At 37.4% G+C, this 12508-nt stretch overlaps 1 protein-coding gene across 1 annotated transcript; it reads right to left on the bottom strand.

Moving 5' to 3' along the window:
- Positions 1-786: 786 nt before the first annotated feature.
- LOC142547205 (18.1 kDa class I heat shock protein-like) lies at positions 787-1595 on the bottom strand. Its single transcript, XM_075655368.1, has one exon. It carries the CDS (start codon positions 1483-1485, stop codon positions 988-990), a length of 498 nt encoding a protein of 165 aa, XP_075511483.1. The 5' UTR covers positions 1486-1595; the 3' UTR covers positions 787-987.
- Positions 1596-12508: the final 10913 nt, after the last annotated feature.

The raw sequence follows: 12508 nt of genomic DNA on the forward strand, positions 1-12508 counted from the left end.
GCCGTTTATGCAAACTCGTGTAAATAACTGAATCTTGATGTTCTTTTTGGCAGAACATGCGAGATATGTTGAGCAATTGCAGTAAACGTTATTGGTGTGGTGTAAACGTTATTGGAGTAAACGAGATTGGATCAATAGAACCTTGCAACGACATGCCTGATTCGCTGTCTTACCGGAAGTGCCTGCACCATTCATCGGAAGTTCGAAACTTGTGGCAAGGTCATCGATTCCTCAACTTCTTGTTGGCTTGTATGGTGTTTGCATTTGTAGTTTCCTGGCTTTTTCACTTCAATGGACGCTCATGAGCTCCCACAGGAGCCAAAACAAGATACTTCTAATTTATAAATGACAATATATAACCATTGTTTACAACAATCTCGACACTTTCCGCTCTTCCATCTGTTGTTGCCTGGCTCTGTACATTAGTAATAGAGCCCCATAAAAAATTGCCAAATCAGATATTTCTGCCTGAAAATTGTAAAAATATATTAGTGGACCCTGCAGCTTTATGGAACTGTTATTCTATGTCTATTGATCCAGAATATGCTCCACCACATTGAGATGTGGAATCAAGTCATACAAAAAAAAAAGACATGGAATCAAGTCTTTTTTCTCTTGTAGTGCTGGCAACAGTTTTAAAACGAGGGTTCGGGTTCGAAGGGACGGTGGAACCGATATTGTCACCCATAAATACAGTTCCGGTTTTGATTCCGATTGCTAACTATTTCAGTTATAGTTCAGCTGCTGTTTGAGTCCATTTGATCCGAATATTTCGTGAGCCAACTATTATTAGAAAACAAGATTCTATTACCACTCTTGAATTGATCAAAAGACTTACAGACGCAGAACACCACCATTCTTACATAGACCTATCAGTTACCCAGACAAGAAAAAGAAAACCACAAGATTCGTAAAGCCATAATACCCACAAGACATAAGATTCACAGTAGACAACACTAACAAAATCCATCTTCAAAAGAGGACAATTCAACCAGAAATCTCAATGGATTTCACATCGGCCTTCTTGGCATCATCCACCTTCGGAACAGTCACAGTCAGAACCCCATCCGCCATACTCGCCTTCACCTCATCCACCTTAGCGTTCTCCGGCAGCCTGAAACGCCGCATGAAGGTGCCGCTGCTGCGCTCGACCCTGTGCCATGTATCCCCTTTCTCCTCCATCTCCCTCTTCCTCTCGCCTTTGATGTGCAGAACACGGTCATCCTCCAGCTCCACTTTCACCTCCTCCTTCCTCAGCCCGGGAACGTCAGCCTTGAACACATGGGCAGTGGGGGTCTCCTTCCAGTCGATCATTGCTCCGGAAAAAGATGAGATCTCGGATGGGAAATTGGAACGCAAATTGTCGGAGAGTTGCCGGGAGTGGGAGCTGAAAGGAAAGCCCTGGAATGGGTCCCATATGTCAAGAGAGAATGGATCGAAAGCGTCGTTGGATCGGCGGCGGAAGAATCTTGGAATCAACGCCATTTTCGTGCTAACTTGTGAGAAAATTGTTCAAGCAATCGATCGGAATACTTTGAGCAAGAAAAATAGCGATGGGAGACGGGGTTTAATACGGGGAGAGGCTTCTGGTTCTAGAAGTCTGGTATTTTCATAATTTTTTTTATATATTTTATGTGAATTACAATAGGTTTCAAAAAAGCTTATTCCACGCCAATGATTACAAAACTTAAGATTAAGATTTTGGTAAAAATTCGTGGGAGACGGTTTCACGGGTCATATCTTGTGAAACAGATTTTTTATTTGGGTCATCCATAAAAAAATATTACTTTTTATGCTAAGAGTATTACTTTTTATTGTGAATATCGATAGGGTTGATCCGAGATAAAGATTTGTGATACCGTCTCACAAAAGACCTACTCTTAAGTTTTAAGCAGTTTAATACGAGGAAAAGTTGAAATATATTTTGAGTAGGTCTCTTATGAGACGGTTCCACGAATCTTTATCTGTGAGACGGGTTAACCCTACCGATATTCACAATAAAAAGTAATACTCTTAGCATAAAAAGTAATATTTTTTCATGAATAACCAAAATGAGAGATCCGTCTCACAAAATACGGCTCGTGACACAGACTCACACAAGTTTTTACCACATATTTTTAGGTTTTATAATTTATAATAATTTTAATTAGTGTAAATCTTATTTTATAATCAGTTAATTTTTTGTTATTTTGGTAATTTTAATTTTTTTTTCGACATAATGCTGATTTGATATTGATTTAACGTTAACATGTAAAATATTACATAAAACTCTCTAATGTCGATATAACATTAATATGTAAAGTATTACACCTGAACTCTCAATGAAAATTGCTAAAAATAGAACATACACAATCAACTGAAATTTGATAACATAGACGAGAGTAAATTACATCGAGACCCTCCTTTTGAAATATCAAAATAGCTAATAATTTCGTGTGAAAAATAAATAGGCTTATCAAAAAATGCTTATAAACCTCCAATAAAAAAATATTAATACGATTCTAGTCTTTTTTGTTGCATACAAAATAATGTTTCATCGTATTTTCTACATATTAGGGACGACGATTTTATGTAAGCTTTAAGTTCAACATGACTTAAAATTGAGAAACATAATTTTAGATTAAAAATGATATCATATTTTATTATTTTTTCTATTACTATAGGGTATATTTAAAATAAAAATAGAATGTATCGATTATTATGTCAAACTATATATAATTATTATATATAAAAAATAGCTATTTTGTAAATCTTGATTTTTTTTGTTGGTAGGTCCTAAATGCCACTTTCATGCATGATTTACGACATAATTGTTAAATTGAGAATCTTAATGGATAGAATCACTATATATAAAAACTTATTTACCTTTGTTTCCAATTTGGTTATTTTGCATCATATTAATTACTACCATAAAAATCGAATGGAAAATATTTATTTAATTTTTGAAATAAAAATAGAAAGTATCCATTATCATGTCGAAATATAATTATTATATATAAAATATAATTGTTTTGTAAATGTTGCTTCTTCTTCTTTTTTGTAGGTCCTAATTGCCATTTTCACGCATTGAGAATCTAAATGGATAAGACGAACTTTATATAAAAACTTAATTACCTTTTCTTCGGTATTTGTTTCCAATTTGGTTAATTTGCTACATAATAATTACTAGCATCGAAATCAAATGGAAAGTATTTATTTAATTTAATTAGAATAAATGAATAAGGTAAAATGATGACTTTGTCCATGATTGTGTAACAAATATAACATTTTGAATTTTCTAAAATCAAAACTAATGAAGAAAAATGAAAGTAAAATTACTTCAAATCAATTTAGATCGAGAAATTTCATAAAAACATACAACTGAATCATACAAAACTCCTCCATCTGTATTTCTTCATACCATTTGATTATAAATCAAACAATAATAAACATATTCGAGGAATTAACGAAGCCTGCCGTGTTTGTCACCATGGATATATTTTAAATAGTTCAATCGGAGGGTTTGTATCCGAGAAATAAATAGCATCTTCCTTTACGAACCAAAAACAATTACCAGTTTTAATGCATCGATGAGTCTTCCAACCCGAACTAAAGACTTCTATATTTGTGCTCTTCTTATTCCACCATATATGACAAGTGAACTGAGTGCCTCTTATACTTTCACAGAAGCCGAAGTCGAAACTTTCACCCGAAAACAACCCATGGATGCCAAGGTTGTCGTCTCTGGACCGGCAATGCGTGTACAAGCGTGCAGAATGGAGAGGGAGACTATCCTCTATGTAAATTTTGTAGCTGCGTGTAAAAATGCAGTTGCGCTTGTTCTCTAATGACAGTGCCTGTCGAAAAAAAATGGCTGAGACCAAAAGTGTCGGAAAGATGAATCTCATCGTTTCTTTGGAGAAAAGAAAATAATTCTTGAAATGTTACAATTTTTGAAGTCCAATTTATAGAGGTTTTTTTTCCAGTTAGTCGTTATGATTATATTATGAGGAAATATATTTTGGATTAAATATATCACCACCGATTATAATTGGGCCAATATTTTAATAATTAATTTGTGAATTTTATGGAAATAAATCGAAATTTAAATGCATGATTTGAATTGGATATAATTTTTATTGACAAGATTAGTACATTTATCCAAAAGGAAAAAAATTATCCAGAGAGATTTGATAAGATACCTTACTAATTGATTGTTCAGTAGAAAACCGAGTCACTGAAAAGGGAAAAAACAGAAGAAAAGGAAAAGGATGCATAAATTTATTGGTGTTATAAATAATCTGATTCAAGATATATGATATATCAAAGGATATTCGACTTCATGTCGATTCAATATATATATTTGTTGTTATCAACGCTCTAGAAAAAGAATGATCTATTATTTGTCACTATTTTTTTTTGTTAATAGTGATTTGGTGTTCAATGGTGAACTACATAGACTATTGAATAAAAATTATGAATGCGTGATAGTGAGACCGGAAAGCCATTAACAGAAAAAGAAAACAAATGATAAAACCAATGAATTGATATCATCGTCTATATTGGAAAACAACCATGAAGTTAGCCTATGCAGGATGATGACAATTGGTTGATTTATGATGATTTTGAGCCATTTTATTTATTTAATTATTAAACTAATTTATTTTAGGTTATTTATCGTTTTCATATTACACCTTGACATGCCTTGAATTTTTATAGTGAATTAATAGATTCAACTAAAATTTGAAAAATTCTAGCATGTATTTATTTTGATTCATATAAATTATTTTGTGACATAAATAGTTTATAAATTTTGTGAATTTATTCTATAAATATATTGCATGGGATATTGCATTAATTTATTATGCAATTTTGTGATAATTTTTATGATTTGATATTTTTTTTATTTAAGAACATGTTGGGTTGTTAGAACTTTGTTTCCTAAATTTTGATTTAATTTTTAATGTGGATATATTTTTTGAATAATTTTTATTTTTTAATTAAAAATAGTCTTTATTTTAAAGTGCTAATGAATGATAAAGTATTTAATTAAATGTTACTGTCTTATATGTTTTGCAAATGTAAGAACAAAAATTCAATATGAAATGACATTTATGCATGATATATTGAATGACATTGTTGATATCAAATTACCTATTTGATAACGTAAGAATTTGAAAACGTACGTTCAATTTCACAATTTCAGTTCTTCCAAAGTAATGATTAATTATTTTAGTTATAGTATTTCTTTGATTCAAAAGAAAATAAAGAGAAAAAATATTGAAAGTTATCTAATTAACGTGATTCATTCTCTAAGGTGAATGTGAAAGTGTTAATGAACATATTTGATACATCGTAGTTGAGTAATTCTTCAAAGAAAAATAATACATTATCTCATTTGAAGCGATATATGAATTGTAAGATTGATACAAAATATATGAGATGTACGTCTTAATCAAGTATTGTACTAAATGTACATCTGTCTCTCGTATCGCTATTTATAAGATATCGAACCTGAAGTATGTAAATGGATATTATCGATATACATCAAGCCCGGTATAAAGTCTGTGGATGTAATGTCCGAGAATTTAATCCTAGTAATCTGTAATTATTGATTTATAATTTGATATGATTATGAGAGGATTAATCGGGACACGATTTGATTCAGCATGAAAAGATGTATGTGCGAGGACAGTGTCTTTCGCGCACATGCGCGACATGAGATGCGCACATGCGCGACATGAGATGCGCACATGCGCGAAATGGGCAGAGGGTCTCGCGCATATGCGCGGTGGGTGTGCGCGCATATGCGCGATCTCTGCGAGGGTTCAAAGTCAACTCCAGAGAAGTGGGTGCACATGCGCGACGGGGAGCGCGCATATGCGCGAGATGTCCAGAGAACCTCGCGCACATGCGCGACGTGTATCCGCGCACATGCGCGAGGGTACCCGAGAGTTGGGCAAAATGAACAAGGGCCTCGCGCATATGCGCCGAGTAAGGGCGCGCATATGCGCGAGGGGCTGTGCGAGCCACGCGCCGAGACATACTATCTCGCGCATATGCGCCGAGTGATGTCGCGCATATGCACGAGACGTGTTTTGCAAAGGATGAGCCACACGTCCATTACATGCAACTTGATATATATATATAATGTTATTTCCCTCAAACTTCAGAAGAAAGAATCGAGAACTTCAGAGCAAATTTCCCTCAAAGTTATTCGTACTGTAGAATTTCGATTTTGGCAAATTCGGTTATCAGAATTTAAATCCGGACACAGTTCTGTGATCCTCTCATCGACAGCTACAACTGGACGTAAGTTTTATTGAGTTCTGTTATCATTTGAAATTATGACATTGGAGAAATTATTATTTGATCATTATTATGTGTTCTGGGAATACTAGACATCGTAGAATCGAAGTCAGATTGAGAAACAGACTGATTATGGAATCGTTATGAGTTTCTGATTATATTGATTTGAAATCAGACAGATTTGGATTATGAATGAATTACAGATTGTATCGGATATGAGTTATGATTTGTAATTGATGTATGTCGATTTGGTATTGATACTGAGATTGTTCCGTTATGCCGCTGATTTGACTTAAATCCAGATTAAACAGATTCAGTGTTGAATTGAGAATGGAATATTGATATTATGATTCTCGATATGTCGTTTCAGATTTACAGAGACAGTCTTGAGTTCAGAACTGATATTGCTTCAGACCAAGACTACAGACGAAAGGTATAAGTCAATGTGGTACCGGGAGATCGACTCGAGTATAGTTTGATATACTTGAGTTTTCCTAAATCACATACTTATTATTATGATTGTGTTTATTGATTTGATTTGATATGCTTGTTCTATTGATTTATAGGAAGCATGTATTCGACGAGTATTAGACGAGTGATCTTGTGCCAGAAGCGCCTGATAGTGGTGGGATCGCCACGGGCACATTGCACGATGTCACAAGATAGGAAATTGGTGAAAACGCCAAAGTCTGTGACGGTTAGGTCAAGACACTGGATGTTTGGTTATATCGACGTGGATAGAATCGGAGTTTCTTCTATTACTGTTGGTCGATATAGGAATACCACATCTGGAAATCGGGATCCCTAGACTAGGATTGAGTCTAGTCTGAGTCGTGGAGTCACGAGTACGATTGACAGTTTTATATTGATTATGTTTTCAGACTTTGATATATATTACTGTTATCTGTTACATGCTTTTTTATTGATTATATGATTGCATGTTCGTTGATTTATACTGGGATGTATTTCTCACCGGAATTCTCCGGCTGTTGTCTTGTTTGTATGTGTACATGACAACAGGTGGGACATGATCAGGGTCCAGGAGATGAAGAGAGATCGTGATAGAGTGGAGACTTCGGACTTTGATGTATATAGGGTTGTGACACTTGATAATTAGATGTTGAACCTTAGTTTTTACTGATTTGTAGATGATACATGACTTGTACTTCATTTTATACTGAGATGTATATAAGTTTTATTCCATTACGTTTCGCAATTTAAAAAAAAAATTAGACCCTGTTTATTATAATTGATTAAATTGTCCTAATGATGATTAAGAACATGATTAGCGTCCGGGTCCCCACAACAGATGGTATCAGAGCGATAGATCCTATAGAATGAGATTGGAGCTAGTGAGCGGGGTAGAATGTGTTTTCTGTCCTACCTTTGATTGCTAGCATGATTTACTGCATTATAATGCATGTTTATCTGTTTACCTGAATTGATTTGAAAACATGTGTTATTGAGAATGAATCAGCACTGATTCTAGATCAGCAGTAAGATGATCGGAGGAGGACTGAAACAGAATTGTTGTTTGGGGTTACTAATCCTTTTGATTATCAGATATACCTCCGAGAAGAATACCAGAACAGGGTAGTACTTCGAATCCTCCGATGGATGTCACAGCCACTCCGATGGAAACACTATTGAAGAGATTTCAGTCATTTTATCCACCGACTCTGAAAGGTACTGAGAATTCAGTGGATTGCGAGAGTTGGCTAGATGACATTGAGATGCTATTCGAGTCCCTGGACTATACTGATGAGAGGAGAGTGAAACTAATTGGACAACAGTTGCACGATATTGCAAAGAACTGGTGGATTACCACGAAGAAGGCATTGGAGCATCGAGGTACGACTATTACCTGGAATGTGTTTAGAACTGAATTTTATCAGAGATTCTTTCCAGTGTCGTACAAGAAAGACAAGGGGGCCGAGTTTGCCAATTTGAGACAGGACCAGTTAAACATCGAGGAATATGTGGCCAAGTTCTCGACCTTATTGCGGTTTGCTCCACATGTGGCCGAGAATGAAGAAGCTGTTGCTGATCAGTTCATTAATGGCCTGAATCCGGAGATCTTTACCTTAGTGAATACCGGGAGACCGAATAATTTTACCGATGCCTTGAACAGGGCCAAGGGAGCCGAAGTCGGTCTGATGAGACAGAAGGGAGCTTCGTTTGTAACTCTAGCACCGAGACCACAGCAACCACTTCCTCGATTTGAGAGTGGCAGTGGTAGTGGAAAGAAAGACTTCCTGAAAGCTAGGGGGAAGCAGTTCAAGAAATCTGGAAGTAGCTCATCCAGTTCAAGTGGCTCGAGACAGACTGGTCAGGGCCAGAGTTATACCGGACCCTATTGTAGCACTTGTGGAGGGAAGCATGCCACAGAGCAGTGCCGAGGAGTGTTTGGCAGCTGTCGTATTTGTAGACAGCAGGGACATTTTGCCCGAGTATGTTCACAGAGAGTTGCCCATGGATCCCAGGCAGCAGAGTCATCTGGATCAGCAGCTCAGACAGGAAGACGACCATCTGCTGTTCATTCTTTCCAGCCAGCACCATCGACCCAGTCACAGCAGAGGCCAGGAGGTAGCCAGACAGTGAGCCAGCCTCCGAGACAGCAGGCCAGAGTGTTTGCTTTGACAGAGGAGCAGGCACAGGATGCACCTGATGATGTCGTTGCAGGTAACTATTCTATTTCTGGTTATCCTGTATATGTATTGATTGATACTGGTGTATCACATACATTTATATCTGAGCGATTTGCTTTGATGCATTTTTTGCCTATTGAGTCATTGTCTGCGGTAGTGTCTGTCTCTTCTCCATTGGGGACATGTTTGATATCAGTAAAGTATGTTAAACATTGTATACTGCAGTATGATGGGCATGAAATTGAGTTAGACTGTATTGTGCTCGGAATATCTGACTTTGATTGTATTATCGGTATCGATATGTTGACCAAGTACATGGCTACAGTCGATTGTTTCCACAAGATTGTGAGATTAAGACCTGAGATGGCTGATGAGTGAAAATTCTACGGTAAGGGTTCTCGATCTAGAATTCCTTTGATATCCGTATTGTCTATGACTCGATTGTTGCAGAAAGGAGTGGAAGGATTCCTTGTCTATTCAGTTGATTTACTGAAATCGAGTCCATCATTGGCGGATTTGCCAGTGATGTGTGAGTTTGCTGATGTCTTTCCAGATGAAATTCCTGGTTTGCCTCCGATTCGAGAGATAGACTTCAGCATTGAGTTGATGCCAGGTACAGTTCCGATTTCGAGGGCTCCGTACAGAATGGCACCGATTGAGTTGAAAGAGTTGAAAGAACAATTGGAGGATTTACTAGCCAAGGGGTATATCAGACCGAGTGTGTCTCCTTGGGGTGCTCCAGTACTGTTTGTTCGAAAGAAAGACGGGTCAATGAGACTCTGTATCGATTACCGGCAATTGAACAAGGCAACGGTAAAGAATAAATATCCCTTGCCTCGCATTGATGATTTGTTTGATCAGTTGCAAGGTTCATCCGTATATTCCAAGATCGATATGAGATCTGGATACCATCAGCTGAGAGTCAGGGATTCTGATATCTTGAAGACTGCATTTAGAACCAGGTATGGACACTATGAATTTATTGTCATGCCATTTGGTTTGACGAATGCACCAGCGGTATTTATGGGGTTGATGAACCGCATATTTCAGAGATATCTGGATGATTTTGTTATCATATTCATTGATGATATCTTGATTTATTCAAAGAATATGATTGAGCATGCTAGTCATCTGAGAACTGTGTTGAAAATTTTGAGGACTGAGAAATTGTATGCTAAACTGTCGAAATGTGAGTTCTGGTTGAGACAGGTAGTATTTCTGGGGCATTTTATATCCGGAGACGGTATATCAGTTGATCCCAGTAAGGTTGAGGCAGTGATTTCTTGGCCGAGACCGACATCAGTGCCCGAGATTCGCAGTTTTATGGGTTTAGCAGGATATTATCAGTCGATTCATCAAAGATTTTTCTAGTATTGCCAAACCGATTACACAGTTGACTCAGAAGAATGCTCCATTTGTTTGATCTGAGGAATGTGAGACCAGTTTTCTTGAATTAAAGAAAAGACTGACCAGTGCACCGATATTGACTATTCCCTCAGGTACTGGTGATTTTGTGGTTTATTTAGATGCATCTCATCGAGGATTGGGTTGTATTCTGATGCAATGAGGGCATGTTATTGCCTATGCCTCGAGACAGCTGAAACCACACGAGACTCGTTACCCAATTCATGATCTTGAATTGGCAGCCATTGTCTTTGCTTTGAAGATATGGCAACATTATCTGTACGGTGAAAAATTTGAGATCTATTCTGATCACAAGAGCCTAAAGTATCTGTTTTCACAGTCCGAGCTGAATATGAGGCAACGAAGATGGCTCGATTTATTGAAGGATTTTGATTGTGAAATCAAATATTACCCAAGAAAGTCTAATGCAGCAGCAGATGCACTGAGTCGAAAGGTATGTTCTTTATCCTTGTCGACGATTGATGTTTCCAATTTGGTAGAAGATTGCTGTTTGTCTGGATTAGCCTTTGAAACAGATTGTCAGCCTCTGAGATTATGTGCAATTCGAGCTGAACCAGAATTGATATTGAAAATCAAAGAGGCACAGAAAGTTGATCAGAACGCACAGAATTCGATGGCTATGGTCAGAGCTGGACATCAGTCAGGGTATCAGATTCGTGACGGTACTTTGTATGTGAATAATCGTATTGTTGTGCCAAATGTTTCAGCATTGAGACATTGAATACTGACAGAAGCGCACAACAGTCGTTTTAGCATTCATCCTGGTGGCAGGAAAATGCATAATGATTTGAAGACACAGTATTGGTGGAAACAGATGAAATCTGATGTTACTGAATTTTTAGCCAAGTGTCTGAATTGCCAACAGGTGAAAGCTGAGAGGAAGAAACCAGGAGGATTATTACAGAGGTTGTCCATTCTTGAATAGAAACGGGATCACATTTCCAGGGGTTTTGTGACGCAATTACCGAGATCCTCCAGAGATTGTGATGCGATTTGGGTCGTGATTGATCGATTGACCAAATCTGCATGTTTTATTCCATACGAAATGACATACAGATATGACCAGATGGCCGATATTTATGTCCGAGAAGTGGTTAGATTGCACGGAGTGCCGAAGTCGATTGTTTCAGACCGTGATCCTCGGTTTACTTCGCACTTCTGGCAGAGTTTGCAGCAGGATCTAGGTACGAAGTTACATCTGAGTACCGCATATCACCCCCAGACTGACGGACAATCAGAACGGACGATTCAGACATTGGAAAATATGCTGAGAGCTGGTAGTGCTTGACTTTAGCACTAATTGGCAGGATGCATTGCCACTTTGCAAGTTTTCGTACAACAATAGCTATCAAACGAGTATTGAGATGGCTCCATTCGAGGCAGTTGTACGGAAAGAAATGCAGATCCCCTCTTTATTGGGATGATATCTCTGAAGTTCCGGAGACTGGACCTGATATGATCAGAGATATGACTGAAAAAGTGAAACTAATTCAGAAAAGAATGAAGGCAGCACAGGACAGACAAGCCAAATATGCCAACATCAGACGACGACCGTTGGTATTTGAGACTGGAGACAGAGTATTTTTGAAAATTTCACCTTTCCGAGGAGTTGTCAGATTTGGCAAGAAAGGAAAGTTGTCTCACGATACATTGGTCCATATGAAATTCTCGAGAAGATAGGAGATCGTGCCTATCGACTCGCGTTACCGCCTTCATTATCAGGGATACATAACGTCTTCCATGTATCTATGCTGCGGAAGTATCTCCCCGATGAATCTCATATTATGCAGCCAGACGAGACTGAGCTAGATGAGACGTTGAGTTATGTCGAGAAACCGATTCGGATTATCGATCGTAAAGAAAAACAGCTTAGAACAAAGACAATTCCGCTTGTGAAAATTCAATGGACTCGTCATGGCATTGAAGAAGCCACTTGGGAGACTGAATAAGACATGAGACAGGAATTTCCAGCATTGTTTCACTGATGTAAGTTCCTATTCCGTTTCTATTACATTCCTTCTTATTGATATGATTGATTGCCTGTGATTTCGAGGACGAAATCGTATCTTAGGGGGAGAAATGTAATGTCCGAGAATTTAATCCTAGTAATCTGTAATTATTGATTTATAATTTGATATGATTATGAG

Source organism: Primulina tabacum, chromosome 5, assembly GCF_025594145.1.
Source record: "Primulina tabacum isolate GXHZ01 chromosome 5, ASM2559414v2, whole genome shotgun sequence".
Lineage (NCBI taxonomy): Eukaryota > Viridiplantae > Streptophyta > Magnoliopsida > Lamiales > Gesneriaceae > Primulina > Primulina tabacum.

Excerpts from the sequence above, each read along its gene's own strand:
- LOC142547205 (XM_075655368.1), bottom strand. The coding sequence starts at position 1,485 with ATGGCGTTGATTCCAAGATTCTTCCGCCGCCGATCCAACGACGCTTTC.